Source organism: Poecilia mexicana, unplaced genomic scaffold (genome assembly GCF_051168715.1).
Source record: "Poecilia mexicana isolate PSO_F unplaced genomic scaffold, ASM5116871v1 scaffold_21, whole genome shotgun sequence".
In the NCBI taxonomy this organism is placed as follows: domain Eukaryota; kingdom Metazoa; phylum Chordata; class Actinopteri; order Cyprinodontiformes; family Poeciliidae; genus Poecilia; species Poecilia mexicana.
This window is the reverse complement of record NW_028263390.1, coordinates 18,711,590-18,727,208: the sequence shown is the minus strand read 5'-3', so window position 1 is coordinate 18,727,208 and position 15,619 is coordinate 18,711,590. Positions and strand designations below refer to the sequence as shown.

General features: G+C 39.2%; 2 protein-coding genes across 2 annotated transcripts in view; one reads left to right on the top strand and one right to left on the bottom strand.

Annotated features, from left to right (window-relative positions):
* Positions 1-15,619, top strand: part of ryr3 (ryanodine receptor 3) — a 126,952-nt gene that overhangs the window by 108,988 nt on the left and 2,345 nt on the right. Inside the window, exons 88-106 of the mRNA XM_088002273.1 lie at positions 453-467; positions 3,346-3,426; positions 3,500-3,588; positions 3,672-3,800; positions 3,875-3,979; positions 4,710-4,791; positions 4,876-6,158; positions 7,091-7,143; positions 7,216-7,378; positions 7,890-7,976; positions 8,100-8,297; positions 8,388-8,518; positions 8,590-8,632; positions 9,479-9,606; positions 10,369-10,429; positions 10,522-10,668; positions 14,376-14,510; positions 14,823-14,979; positions 15,054-15,118. Coding sequence (XP_087858399.1) covers positions 453-467; positions 3,346-3,426; positions 3,500-3,588; positions 3,672-3,800; positions 3,875-3,979; positions 4,710-4,791; positions 4,876-6,158; positions 7,091-7,143; positions 7,216-7,378; positions 7,890-7,976; positions 8,100-8,297; positions 8,388-8,518; positions 8,590-8,632; positions 9,479-9,606; positions 10,369-10,429; positions 10,522-10,668; positions 14,376-14,510; positions 14,823-14,979; positions 15,054-15,118 — 3,152 coding nt within the window. The remainder of the gene's footprint in view (positions 1-452; positions 468-3,345; positions 3,427-3,499; positions 3,589-3,671; positions 3,801-3,874; positions 3,980-4,709; positions 4,792-4,875; positions 6,159-7,090; positions 7,144-7,215; positions 7,379-7,889; positions 7,977-8,099; positions 8,298-8,387; positions 8,519-8,589; positions 8,633-9,478; positions 9,607-10,368; positions 10,430-10,521; positions 10,669-14,375; positions 14,511-14,822; positions 14,980-15,053; positions 15,119-15,619) is intronic.
* Positions 9,664-15,619, bottom strand: part of aven (apoptosis and caspase activation inhibitor) — a 44,709-nt gene continuing 38,753 nt past the window's right edge. The window contains exon 7 of the mRNA XM_015008486.2: positions 9,664-10,684. The gene's annotated coding sequence lies outside the window, so the exon portion shown is untranslated. The remainder of the gene's footprint in view (positions 10,685-15,619) is intronic.

Genomic DNA, 15,619 nt, shown 5'->3' with positions numbered 1-15,619 from the left:
TGAGTGTAATGAAAGTAGGGATAAGTTTTTCACCGCAGCCCCCAGAAAAATCCCACCGTAGGCTAATATTCTGATGGAACCGGAGCGAAGATGAGGAAGACTTGGTTTAGCACTCAAAGCTCTCGCCTCTCTAACTTTCACCACAAACCCCCCGTCTCATCAAACTGTTTGTCTCCTCATCATCATTTCCACTGAGATTTAACAATTCACTGTAACTACTGTTGTCTCTGTAGCCGTTTCGAACCTTTCACCATGACTCCGTTCCTGTTCTGTTAGATGCAACCCAGACCTCTGGTTTCCCCCGTCGTCCTAAGCAGCATGTCTTTGTTTTTCCACTCGTAGCTGATGTATTCATATCTCTTTGTATTGTAACTCGGTGTCCTCTCTTTTTGCTTATGTCTTCGTGTGCCGTTTGTCTCCTTCCTGTCATTTTAAAAACCCATCGATGGCAGTCAACACTCAGCGGGGTAAATAGCAAATTTAGATCATCGTGATATGGCTCTGCTTCCTCCCTGAATGTCCCCTCCATACATGTGGTCCATCCTCCCTGCTTTTATTTGTGACGCTCCTGCTGTCTGCAGGGAGCATGCTGATGGAGAACACCCAAAGTGGGCCATTACATCAACCCACTGCCTGTTTTCTGTTTTATCCTGCTTTTTGTTCAAGTCTCCCTCCCATGTTAACATTTACTAATGCCAGTCCTGATTAGTGCTGCTCAGATATGTTTCAGTGCCACTTCAACAGGTTTGACTAAATAGGTCTGTGGGCTCTTCCACAGCTCAAGCAAAGCTTTGGCTTGCTTTGGATTTGGGGGCTATTCCACAAAGCTGGTTCTGTTTTGTAATTATCAACTTTCACATGGTGTCACAAGCTGCTTTCTACGACGGCGTGGGAGGGCTGCTGTAGGTAGAGCAAAAACGGAAAACATTCCCCCGCTTTTCTTTACCAGAAAACTCACATTTTCTGGGAAATAAACAAGTTTGAAGTCAAAACTTTGCTAGAAAAGTCTAAGAATTTTCTTTGATACACGTCAGAAATATTCTAGAAAAAAAGAACAAAATTTCTGAGTTTTAAAAGTTGAAAATATGCCAAAAAAAACACACGAAATTTTGAGATTAATCTCAGAAATGTTTTAGAAGAAACAAAATTTCTGAGTTTGAAAAGTTGAAAATACACTAGAAAAAAATTAGAAATGTAGAAATTACCTCAGAAATTTTCTAGAAAAAAAGAACAAACATTCTGAGCTCTGAAAGTTGAAAATATGCCCCAAAAAAGAAAATTTGAGATTTTTCTCAGAGATTTTCTAGGAAAAACATGGAATTTCTGTTTGAAAATTTAAAAAAAATTCAACTTTTCAAACTCATAAATTTACACTTTTTTCTAGAAAAATTCAGAGATTAATCTCAAATTTTCAGATGTTTTTCCAGCTAATTTTTGACTTTTCAAACTCAGAAATTTTCTTGTTTTTTTTTTCTAGAAAATCTTAGAGGTTAATCTCAAAAGTCCTGAGTTTTTTCTTGAAAATATTTGACTGAATTGTCTTGTTTCTCCCAGAAAATGTCTGATTCTTTTCTAGCAAACTTGCTCTCTTCTTCTCCCTGCAGTGGCCCTGTTATTCCATCGTAGCGTTCAGATTTCAATCCACCTGATGTGATTTATTCTGACTGGATTAGCCGGTTAAGATGAATTGTAAACCCGTTTGTCCGCTGTTTTCGTCGGGCCTCTTCACGGCCTGCATGTGAAAGTTTTCCAGCTCCCTCCAGCTTAAGGAAATGTCCTGGTGTTTCGTTGTTGATTTTATTTTATTTTATAAATCGGCTCTTTGGATTCAGTTTTCCACCTGTAATCTAAAGGCTCAGAAACCTGGACATCAGAAATGCCCGGCCTGCCTTTACATGACGCAGTGCTTTGCAAAAGTATTGATGCCTCTTAGACTTTTTCACATTTTGTCTCATTACTACTGGAAACTTCATTGATTTGGGGGGATTTTATGTGACAAATCAGAACAAAACAGATTTACAGATAAAATTAAAAGTTTTTATGAAAATCAGAAAAACGTTTTATGCATTTGTGCTCGTGGTTTTTTAGTCAGCTGGCACATTTCGTCTTTGTAAAATAGTTTAAGCTCAGGCAGGTTAGATGGAAACCAAACATATATATTTTTTATATATTCTCAATTGGATTTATGTGTGGACTTTGACTAGACCACTCTAACAGAATATACAGCTCTGGAAAAAACTAAGAGCCCACTGCAGTGAACCCCGTTGAAAACCTGGTTTTTCCACCAAGTATTGATTTCTGACATCAGTATTGCTGTTTCTAAATGAATATAAACTTGTTTTCTTTGCATCTTTTTCATTATTTTGACCATTTCTCATTTTCTGCAAGTATAATAAATTTTTACTTGTAATTTCAGAGACATGTTGCCAGTAGTTCATAGAATAAAAGTTCATTTTACTCAAACATAAACCTACAAAGAGTAAAATAAGAGAAACTGATCATTCTTAGTGGTTTCTTAATTTTTTCCAGAGCTGCATCTTTAGTCTTTTGTGGCCACCAAAAGATTTTCTTCCAGAACTTTGCTTCCATCTTTACACCCACCATGGAGATGCTGTTTTCACCAAGATGTGAAATCTTAGTTTGAAATTTTCTAGAAAAAACAATAGTTCTGAGCTCAAAAAGTTGAAAATATGCTTTAAATAAAGAACCGATATTTTTAGATGAATCTCAGAAACACTCTAGAAAAAATTAATTTCTGAGCTCCAAAGGTTTGAAAAAACAAAAACAAAAACTCCCAGAAATTTTGAGTTTAATCTCGGATATTATCTAGAAGAAGAAAGGAAGTTTCTGAGTTTGAAAAGTGAAAAATTTGTTAGAAAAAAGCTAATCCCAGACATTTTCTTAGGACAAAGAACAAAATAAAAGTAAAGTCAGAGAAACTAAAAAATAAATTTTTTCCAGAGCTGTATGTTTCGTCGTTTGCTCCACTGACAGATTTTCTTCCAGGATACGCTTCGTTTGCCTCCATCCATCATGAAGATACTAGCTGTGTCCGAATTCAGGGTCTGCATGCAGACCCTGAATTCGGACACAGCCATTGTTTTCACAAAGACGTAAAGTTTTAGTTTCCCTCCACCAGATTTTGGGTATTTGTTAAAAAAGTTTGTTTTTCTAAAAACAGAAGAACGGGACATTTTATGTGTCGCTCTGTCAGATAAAATCCCAATCAAACTGAAATGTGACAAAATGGGTACAAAAACTTTTGCAAGGGACGATAGTTTTAAATAGTTTTAAATAAATGATTTAAAACTTTGGATCTGCATTAACGTGAAAATCTTTTTCAAGGCTCCAAGGTGCTTCAGAACGACGAATTCACCAAAGATCTGTTCCGCTTTTTGCAACTTCTCTGTGAGGGACACAACGGAGGTGAGGAGCGAGTTTAAAAACAGACGCACTGGAGCACAGAGTCACTTTTAAGTTAAACTTTTCCTTCCGTCAGATTTCCAGAACTTCCTGAGAACCCAAACTGGAAACACGACCACAGTGAACATCATCATCAGCACTGTGGACTACCTGCTCCGCCTCCAGGTGGCGCACACGCTCACACCCTCCTCTTCATCACGCCTGTTTGTTCCTGTGATCATATCTGCTGCTCTTCGTCTCCCGTTTAGGAATCGATCAGTGATTTTTACTGGTATTATTCTGGGAAAGATGTAATTGATGAAACTGGGAAGCACAACTTCTCCAAAGCTTTATCTGTAGCCAAGCAGATTTTTAACTCGCTCACTGAGTACATTCAGGTAGGAGACTCATAAATAAAGTCAGGTATTGATGTTTTTATCGTGGATTTCATGGTGTTTTCTCTCACCTGCAGGGGCCTTGCATTGGAAACCAGCAGAGTTTAGCTCACAGCAGACTGTGGGATGCAGTCGTCGGCTTCCTGCATGTGTTTGCAAACATGCAGATGAAGCTTTCACAGGTTAACCCAAACTCAGGCTTTATTTTTGTCACAAATCACAAAAAACATCGTGTATAATGTGTTGTAAAAGCCAACGATGTTCAGATTTGACTTCAAGTAATTAGTTTGTGAAAAAAGGAAGCAAACTGAAAACCGTCCTGAATGTAAGGACTCCAATCTAAGGAGCGACTAGAAAAAGTACTTAAGATACAAAAACCACCGACTACAATGATAATCTGCCTAAATATTTGCCATGTAGCAAAGATCAATAAATCTATAATTACAGTTAACTGGTTTAAAAGAGAAAAAAATTTGATTTTTATTTTCCTCTTTTAACCATTTTTTTCTCTTTAGAGTTTAGAAAAAACTGCAAGAACACAAAATCTGACCAGGCATTTTGGTCCAGTTTCTAGTGCAAATATCTTAGTTTTCTCTTATTTCTAGGGTTTTAACTTCTCAGCAACATGTAGGGTTTGTTTAAGTAAATAAAACAAAAAAATTAGCTACATTGAGATTATTTCAGTAAAAATACAGGAATAGTGAAAGTGAAATAATCTGCCAATGGAACGTTTTCACCAATATTAAACATTTTAAAAATAAGCTCATATTTCTTGCTGAAAAGCTATTTGTAAGTTCATTTAATCTTTTTAATATTTTGTGTTTTCGCAGTAAATATCTGGTTAACTTCAGTAGCTCTGTTTTGTTGCAAGAACAGAAAAAAAAAAATCTTAAAATTTGTTTTAATTTTAAGGATGCCAGTCAGATTGAGTTGTTGAAGGAACTGATGGATTTACAGAAGGACATGGTTGTCATGCTGCTGTCTCTCCTTGAGGGTAAGATGGTGAAAATGTTGTTTTATTTAATTTAATATAATTTTAAAGTCGTAAAGTAAGCAGAGTGGTTTGGTGCCTCTCCAGGAAACGTGGTGAACGGGACAATCGGGAAGCAGATGGTCGACACTCTGGTGGAGTCTTCCAGTAACGTGGAGATGATCCTGAAGTTCTTCGACATGTTCCTCAAACTGAAAGACCTCACCACGTCCGACAACTTTAAGGAGTACGACCCGGAATGCAAAGGCATTATTTCCAAGAAGGAGTTCCAGAAGTCGATGGAGAGCCAGAAGCAGTACAACCAGTCAGAAATCGAGTTCCTGCTGTCGTGCGCGGAGGCCGACGAGAACGACATGTTCAACTACAAGGAGTTTGTGGAGCGATTCCACGAGCCGGCCAAGGACATCGGGTTCAACGTGGCCGTGCTGCTGACCAACCTGTCCGAACACATGCCGCACGACGCCCGGCTCGCCACCTTCCTGGACCTGGCCGAAAGCGTCCTCAGCTACTTCGAGCCGTACCTGGGGCGCATCGAGATCCTGGGCAGCGCCAAGCGAATCGAACGCGTTTACTTCGAGATCAGCGAGTCGAGCCGCGAGCAGTGGGAAAAGCCGCAGGTGAAGGAGTCCAAGCGGCAGTTCATCTTTGACGTGGTGAACGAGGGAGGAGAGAGCGAGAAGATGGAGATGTTTGTGAACTTCTGCGAGGACACCATCTTTGAGATGCAGCTGGCCTCGCAGATCTCCGAGCCGGACGCCGTGGAGCAGCCGGAGGAGGAGGAGGAGGAAGAGGTGCACAACATCCTGGAGGAGCTTTCTGGGGGAGACGCCGCCGCCCTGGAGTCCACCTCGGCGTTCACCACCGCCTGTCGTTCGGTCAAGAAGAGCCTCTCAGAAATCCGGCAGATCTTCACCATTAAAACGGCGCGCAAGCAGTTCAAGAAAATCAAGAAGCTGAGCATCAAGGAGCTGATCACCGGCTTCTTCTCCTTCTTCTGGATGATCTTCATCGGCTTCTTTAAGGGGATTATCAGCCTCGTGTTCGGTTTCTTCCACGTCATCTGGTCATCCATGTTCGGCGGAGGGCTTGTTGAAGGAGCCAAGAACATAAAGGTGACGGACATCCTGGGCAACATGCCGGACCCGACGCAGTTCGGCATCCACGGCGACGTGGGGGAAGGAGACAAAGTGGAAGCCATGGAGTCGTCGGGCAGCTTGGACAAAGCCATGGCTCCTGCAGGAGACGCCACTGAGGTGGACGTGATGCTGGAGATGCTGACGCCTAAGAAGGAGGGAGGGAAACACGTGGAGCCCGGCCTGGGGGACGTGTCGGAGCTGAGCGGGGAGTCCTCCGCTGCAGACAGCAAGAAGGTGCTTCAGCTTCCTCTGTTCAACTGGCCTTACTGGGAAAATGAAGGAATTTTAATCTCAGAATTAAAATCTGAATTTTAAGATTTCTGATTTTTTTAAAAAGTCAGAATTCAGATGAAAAAAATCTGGATAAAATAAGAACAATTCTGAGAAAAAAACTGAAACAACGTGGAATTCTGAGCTTATGGTCAAAATTTTGAAAAAAATCCCCCTCAGAATTCTGACCAAAAAAAAAAAACAGAAAAAAATTAGAATCCTGAGAAAAAAATCTGAATAAAATAAAATAAAACTATTCTGAGAAAAAAATCTGGAAAAAGGTAAGAAATCTGAGATTAAAGTCAAAATTTTGGGGGGAAAAAACTCTCAGAATTCTGACCAAACAGAATTCTACAAAAAACATTGGAATTCTGAGAAAATAGTCAGAATTCTCAAAAGTTGGAATTCTGAGAAATAATAAAGAAAAAAAATCAGAAATCTGACAAAAAAGTTGGAATTCTGAAATTAAAGTCAGAATTTTGGGTAAAAAAAACAGCAACAAAAAAAACAAAACAACTCGCAATTCTGAGAAAAGAACTTGGAATTGACAAAAATTTGAATTCTAAGGAAAAAAATCAGAATTCAGTAAAAAAAAAATTGATAAAAAAAGTTTTAATTCTAAGAAAGCAGAATTAAAGTGAGATCAAAGTCAGAATTTTGAAAAAGAACTAGGAATTCTAAAATAAAAAAATCGGAATTCTAAGAAAAAGTTGGAAATCTGACAAATGGTTTGGAATTTTGAGGAAAAAAACCTGAAGTAAAAAAAAAACAATTCTGAGAAAGAAATAGAAGTTGTAATTCTGAAAAAATACAGATGCTTTTCTCAGTTGCCCTCTTGTGTTTTGCTGTCCTGCTCAGACAGTAAATTTCCGTCGTCTAATAAAACTGTGTTGCAGAAAGCCGCTGCCAAGACGGCTGCTCCCTCTGAGAGTGAGACGGAAAAAGCAGAGTGAGTAAAGGAGTGAAGTAGAACTGAAGTCAGAGCGACGTCTCCCGTTTACACGTTTATTTATCGCTGCAGCACAGAGACCCGGGAGAAGGAGGACAAACCAAAGGAGGAGGAGGCGAAGGAACCAGCTGTGGAGGAGAAACCCAAACCCAGATCCAGTCAGCCCAAAGAGGCGTCTCCGGCCTTCATGTCAACCGTCTTTGCCATTCTTGACGTCTATCTGAATAAGATACTGGTGAGCGGAACTAAACTCAAAACGTTTCGCAGTCACAGATCAGCAGTTGGATCATCTGGAGCTCTTTAATGCTCAAACCAGGGAAGCTCATTCCAACCTCTTGTCTGCAGGATTTTATTCTTTGCACTGCAAAAACATTAAATCCTACCAAGTATTTTTGGTCAGTCTATGGATGCATTGGTGAGAACCATATGCAGCACTTTGATGCAGTTTTTTCAAGTTTTATTTCTTTCTTTCACGCAGAAATGGGATAATCTTTTTTATTCTAAACTTCTGTCTCTCTTAAGGATCCTGCATCATTTTGTTTCCTCTTATGTGTTTTAACCCTTCAAAAAAATCTCTTAAATTAAGAAACTTTGGTTAGCGCATTTCTACTCAAGTGAAGACGTTACAAAAAATCCATCTTCTGCGAATAAAAATAGAAGAAAATGAGGGAAACTTGGAGAGCATTATTATTTTTGGATTGCTGGGAAGCAGCCGTTCTCGCCCATAACAAACGTTTTCATTGCAGAACTACCTGGCTCGTAACTTCTACAACCTCCGTTTCCTGGCTCTGTTTGTTTGCTTCGCCATCAACTTCATCCTGCTCTTTTACAAGGTAACGATTCCAAAAATCTCCCCAGGGTTTTTCACAGAACTGCAGGCTGAAATGCTGCTAATTTCCACAACATATTGAGGAGTTGAGATGAAACTCGTGGCATAAAACATGTCGTGTTTTTAGGTCACTGGTGAAGCTGAGGAAGAGGAGGAAGACGAGGAGAACCGCTGGGGTGACGATGATGACGAGAACACGCTGTTCGACATGGACGAGTTTGTGCTGCAGGAGAGCACCGGGTACATGCTGCCGACGCTGCGCTTCCTGGCCATCTTCCACACCGTCATCTCGCTGCTCTGCCTGGTTGGCTACTACTGCCTGAAGGTGCAGATTTGCATCAAACCTCCAGCAGATCCAGCCGTTTGGGTTCGATTAGATGTGTTGGTTATTGCGCTCTTTGTGTTTTGCTGTCAGGTTCCTCTCGTGGTGTTCAAGAGGGAGAAGGAGATCGCCAGGAAGCTGGAGTTTGACGGTTTATACATCACTGAGCAGCCGTCCGACGACGACATCAAGGGCCAGTGGGATCGACTCGTCATCAACACGCCGTACGTCAACCAAGACCTTTGTCGTTTTACTGACTAACTCCAGAGTTACAGCTATTTTTTCTGGATTTCAGATCTTTTCCCAACAACTACTGGGACAAGTTTATCAAGCGCAAGGTGAGTGTCCGGCTCAAACACACACACGACGTAGGAGTCAAACTACAATTTAAATGCTTAGGTACGAGTTTGGTTCAGAGTCAAAATGTAAAGCTCTAAATAAGAAGTTTATTTAAAAAGGTTTTATTGATGTTTCCTGTTGTTGTTCCACAGCATTTATGACGCCCTAGACGGCTAGCTAACATCTGAGTTGGAAAATAACCCAGTCCTTGATGGTTTCTGGTTTTATTTGCTACTCTTTTACGTTAAACTCTTTTATGAAACTATAACAAAACACAAAATAAAATATGTGGAAAGGCAACTAGACCTCAGCTATCAATGTAGCTTAGCTTGAAAGTTAGCTGGAAGACATAGAAAGAAGTTTTCTATTCTGCACAATATTAAACTAATTATTAAAAATGAACTTGGACACATTTGGACTTTATTTATCTGAAGGACAGCAGAGCAGTTCAGCTGAAACGATTAATAACACAATGTCCACTAGATGGCAGCACGGCTCTATTGTACAACTTCTGACCCAAAGTAAACAAACATGATGATGGAGTCGTCAATATTACTGCATTAGTTATTATTGGCACATCACTGAATGAAACTGAAAGAAGAGTGAAGGATTCCTGACCTTTAAATAGGAGGAGATGATTTTCTGACGTTACTGGAGAAAGTTTGGGTTTTAATAAGTTTATACTTCTACCCTCTCCTTTGAACGTTTATTGTTTTGCTGTAATTTTATTTGTAACTTGGCACATTCAATATATACAAAGCCATCAGGAAATATTTAAATGAATATTTGTTCAGCTGTCCTTAGCTTGATTTGAGTAATAATATGTACTTCCTCTGTGCATGTAGGTGATCAACAAATATGGCGACATGTATGGGGCGGAGCGCATCGCTGAGCTTTTGGGTCTGGATAAGAGCGCTCTGGACTTTGACCCCACCGTGGAGACGGTGGAGAAGGAGGCGTCCCTGCTGTCCTGGTGAGACGATTCAGTCCTTATAATACAAGAAAAAGCAAAAAACAGACTCATGTCGTATTAGAAAGCAATAGAAATCTCCTTTATTGTCCCTCAGTGGAAAATGGAAGCATGCAGTTTACCAAAAAATAAAAAATAAGAGCAACCTGTGGAGTAAGGGCAAATCTACAGCAGTTATCAACATAGATGTGCGCATATATTTGTGCTTAAAAACAACACATTACAAGAAATAAAAAAGAAATGTGGATAACGACAGGAATGTAAACACTTGAGTTTGTTCTCACAGCTGCTGGAGGAAGGTGATAATGCTATATAAATTAAATAAATCAGAATCATAATTAAATGCCAATTTATTTTAGTAACTCAATTCAGAGTTGATTTAATTACAGCCTTCATTTCTGGTAATTATGAAGATTTTCTGCTTACAGCCAATGAAACCACGGCATAAAAGATTAGAATATTAAAAAAAAAAAATCAGAAATGTGGATTATTTATAACAAATAAACCATATCCAATACATGCTAGTTATTTATTAGCTTCAAAATTAATTTGGACTGATGGTAGATGCTGTTTTGTCTCCTCCATTATTGACATATTTTCACATCACCAGCAGATTTTAAAACGCTATTTTTCAAGTCCAATGTATTCTATTCAGTAATTATGTGATTTTTATTATATTGTCAGGTTTTCCAGTCCAGAATCTGTTTTGTAAAATAAACTCTGCTGGTTTGATATTTCTAAAATAAACATTTTCCTCCCCAACAGGCTGAGCTCTATTGACACAAAGTACCACATCTGGAAACTGGGAGTGGTTTTGACCGACAACGTGAGTTTATTCATCGGTGTAAAGCAACATCACAGGAGCCAGGATGGATGTTTTCCTCTAAATTCAGGCTTCTGTCCGTCTCTGTCCTCCAGTACTTCCTGTATCTCATCTGGTACACCACCATGTCCATCTTTGGACACTTCAACAACTTCTTCTTCGCTGCACATCTGCTGGACATCGCCATGGGCTTCAAGACGCTGCGCACCATCCTGTCCTCCGTCACTCACAACGGCAAGCAGGTGAGGGCGTCGGCCACTAGAGGGAGCCAAAGTGTTTGTAAATGTTTTACTGGACGCCATTATGACAGAAAATAAGGTCTAATTCAGTGTTTTTCAACCTTTTTTGAGCCAAGGTACATTGTTTTAATTTAAAAAATCACGAGGCACACCACCAACCAAAATGTAAACAAAGATACTCTGTAGCCGCTTATATTACATATATTAGTCATTCTTATCAAAGTGTCTTGAATAGGAATCAAATAAACACAAAAATCTATTTTTTATCATATTTTACATTTCTTATTTCAAATTGCACGTAACATGTTCACTTCAAAAATACACCTGAACAGGGCCACAACACTGTGGTGTGTGATGCATGAATGTAGTAACATCATGAATGTTGTAACATTCATGCATCACTAATTCTCTTGTTTTAATATAAAATGCTCTCTACCTACTGCCATCTAGTGGTAATAAAATTACATGATTACGCCACTAGTCACTACTACAGCAAAGACACTCAAAGATGGCGTTATTTACAGATAATTAATTTTTCAAAAAATCTTTTAAGACCAACTACCGTATTTTCCAGACTATGAGCGCACCATACTATACATTTTTTGAAACCCCCCACTCCCACCCCTGAAAACTTACATAATATCAGCCGCGCCGGGCTCCAGGCCGCTGGTATCTCTGCCGCTCCCGGTTTCCCATAAGGAGCCAGCAGAGGGCTGCGTCCTAATAACTGCTGGATATATTAAGGACGCAGTTCTCCGTCTCCAAATCCGGTTTTGTTCACGCCGAGTTTACATGCAGCGGCTCTATTTCCCTCCTGCAGTGCCAGATCGATACTCCTCAACTTAGAAGCTGCATCATATGAGTTTGAGGACATTTCTCCGTCATGCCTGCTGCTAGCATGCGCTTGTTCTAAATGAAAATTAGCGCGTTCTTCTTTGATTTCCTATTTTGACTTCCAATGATTCACTTCCTGCTAGAGAGCCCCCTGGTGGTTGAAGAAAAATCCACAGAAAAGCCGCATGTTCAAAAGTTTAGGAAAAAAGTAGCAGCTTATAGTCCGGAAAATACGGGAGGTGAAATTGGATAATTTCCACGGGACACCTGACGATCACTCACGGTACATTAGTGTGCCGCGGCACAGCGGTTGAAAAACACTGGACTAAACTAAAAGAAAATTGATGAAGAACAAAATGACATGATTAAAAAGAATAAAGTAATTTGATTTATTGAAGATTTAAGACTTGTACAGCATCAAGAATGTCGCTAAACCAAAGCAGCTGGATGGAAATAAATGACTTTTTATTAATCCAGGTTCAAACTAAGAAAATTAGGCATTTCCATAACATTTACATTGGAACAGTTCAAACTTCTTACTGAGATTAATTTAGTGACTGAAAAAACCTCATAACTTTGATGGACTGTTTTTAAATGAGGTTGATCTGCTGAGGCTCATAAATTCACACCTGAGGAATAATAATAAACTGTAAGGAAAATATTAAAAACAGTGACACAGTTAACATTCAGTTCTGTTTATTTACAAAGTGTCAATTCACAAAACGTCGTCTCATAAATAAATATGAGCCCGGTCAGTAACATTACAGTCGGTTTATAATTCAGTTAGAAGTCTTTAATCTGAGGAAACCCAGCAGTTTGTGTCGAGTTGCAGCGAAACATTGGAGAGTCGAAGGAAAAAGTGGGAGAATTGGTCAGTTTATTCACATGGTGTCTGCTTCACAGCCTCTGAAGAGTGGACTCAGTGCACAGAAAGCGTATTTACTTTTTTAAACTTTGTTTTTATGCAGAATGAACCAAAACATGAAGGTTAGGGCCAAACCAAGCAACAGCCAGTCCCAGAAAAAGAAAAACATTCGGTTACAGTCAACCAGAGGAGGGTGGTTCTTTTTGGGGCAACATTTCGGCCTCAGGACATTTGAAAAAAAAAGTATTAATGTTTTAAGTTTTAAATATTGTGTTACAACACTGACATGTTTAACAATAATAAATGAATAATGGGCAAGCTCAGGATTGGATAAATTAATTACAGGTCTGAATGTGTTCCACCCTGTTATGAACATTTACATATAGGCCACAAGTAGTTAAACATGTAAATTTTGAAAAACAATGACTTTCTTAGAGTGTGCCCCTTTTACTATATATGTTTTATTTTTGAAATTCTAACATCATGTAGTTACGAATTATTTATGTCTGTAAAGAAAAAAACTTTTTTTACTCATTACTGACAGCATTGAAAATATTGGTAATTTTAAAAACTTATACCAATATTTGCATTTATTGGTCTTCAACTCCCAACATGGCACAGAAAAATTCACAGTACTTAATGTTTCTGTAACAATATTTAATAAAAACCTGTGTGGAATGGAAAATCAGTGTCTTCGATTCTAAAATCTGACGATTTTCATCATTGGTTGCAGGATTGCCTCTTTCAAGATAAGAAAATGTACAGAGATGGTGACAGTTGAAGCTTACGTTGTTTTCCATGGTTAAATTCACTTCAAAACCAGTTGATGTCACATTAAATGGTTTTTATGGAATTTTATACTTTTCTAAGGCAAAAAGGAAAAATCCTAACGGGGTGAGAAGTTAGTACTGGGACATGTATAATATGAGGAAATATCAAATAGGAAAAATAGTTTCAACAGATTCAATGCATATTAAAATTATGTTTAGCCCAGTCAATCAACTTATTGAAGAAAAACATAAAAATATATTTTATAGTTTAAACTTCATGAGGGAGTCTATTACATTGCACTGGGGGCGCAATGAAACTGAACATGTTGGTCACCAAAAAGGTGTGTAAAGAACAAAATAATATTTAAAAGGCATTTAATTTATATTTGAATAATGGCAAACATATAAATATAATTAAAATACTTTATTGTAAATATTTGGCACATTTTACAAAAAAATAATTGTAAGCAAAACATGGGGACATGGAATGCTGCCGCAAAAAAAGAATCACCCAGGAGCAAAAAATCAACAATTAACTGCTGCAAGTCTTTGGCTATAAAACAATCCCGTTTTTCCCAACATCTCTCTCCTTTCTCCTGATGGAGACGTATTGAAAAAGTCCATATCATGGATAATGTTTATAATATAAATGGAGCCAACATTTAGTAACCGCCTTCTTGCTTGGAACCAGAAATATCTTCAACATGTATGTGTCACTTTTACGGACTCCTTCAGGAAGGACCCTCAAGAAGGACCGGGTCCCTCAGGAAGGACTGGGTTCTTCCTGAGGGTCTCGGTCCCTGAACAAACTAAAGTTATTTAGTTTATTTCTTAGATTTCCTCTCATCATTCCAGAAGGCAGTTCGATTTTAGACGTACAGCATGCAATTATTTTGGTGTCCAAAAGATATTATGACTTGTTGAATACAAAGAAAGGAAAAATGATTTAAATACTTCACATTTTAATTCAAAATGTCACATGCAGCAATGAATTGTGGGTAAAAGACTTCACCGAAGTCCACGAGGATGTAAGCTTAGCCGGTGTGTGGATAAAAGCGAGAATCTTTAATTGTATTCTGGTTTTGACAGGGAGCAAAAATAGGAGAAGTATGATCTCTGTTTTTAATCTCAACTGAACTTCCTGTTAGTAAACAGCTGCAGCAAGTCCAGCCTTGAATGTGTGAAGTAGTTTTTTCACCTGGACAGAATATTTGTAAAGGAAGTTTAATGGTTCCCCTCAGCTTGTGCTGACCGTCGGTCTGCTGGCCGTGGTCGTCTACCTCTACACTGTGGTGGCCTTCAACTTCTTCAGAAAGTTCTACAACAAGAGCGAGGACGAAGACGAGCCCGACATGAAGTGTGACGACATGATGACGGTACGTCTAACCTCCGTTTGTTTAGGACAAAGAAAAGGCATGAAATTGGAAAATAACTTCACTTTGTTTCCAGCTGAAAGAGATTCCTCTGGCTTTTATTCTGAGCCGATGACGATCAGGTCCTACTGGCCTTGATCGCAGCACGAAGACACGACTGAGCAGAAAGAATGATTCTTAAGCTTTTAATTCCTTTAGAATACCTTGACAGTTTCCATCACAATCGCGCTTAACGTAAATTCATGACATAAACGTAATGCTGTCTCCATCAAAATAATGAAAGTTTCAATGATTTTGTCCTTTAACTGGTTTCAGTGCTACTTGTTCCACATGTATGTGGGGGTGAGAGCCGGCGGAGGCATCGGAGACGAGCTGGAGGACCCGGCCGGAGATCCCTACGAACTCTACCGCATCCTGTTTGACATCACCTTCTTCTTCTTCGTCATCGTCATCCTGCTGGCCATCATTCAGGGTAAGTATTTACTCCCGATCAGAGCAGATCCAGAAGTACTCCCTGACTGATCAGAACTCCCCAACCTGCCGTAGGTTTGATCATCGACGCCTTTGGGGAGCTGAGAGACCAGCAGGAGCAGGTCAAGGAGGACATGGAGGTAAGACTCGCGTCTCACCTGTGAAACCTTGAAACTCCTCTAAAAATGCTCAGAACTGCATATTTTAATAACTCAAACACACAGTGGAAGCCATCTTGGCACTAAAACCAAAGCTAGCATCTACAGGCTTCCTTGTTTCTTGGAAGTCCAAAGAAAATTAATGACACTCCTGGATTTTCTGGTGTGTAGGTCAGAGTTTTAATCTGATTCTTTTATTTTTAATTACAGTCTTGTTCTAAGTTTTTGGTTCTGCATTTCAGAAAACTTGTTAAGCCTGAGTCGCTACAGCCGTCATTCGTCCAGCCGGCTGCCATGTTTTTGAGTTAAAAAATGTTTAAAGTTGGCAGGAAATTTTAAAATATCATTGGTAGCTTTGTGTTAATGGGAGGCTGGAAAATTAATACCTAAAGTCTTTAAAAAGGCAATAATAAATAATGTTAAGCCTGGAGGCCCGCCAGGCTTATAATGCACTGCGGGAAAGTCTGGTAGGTATTTCAGTTT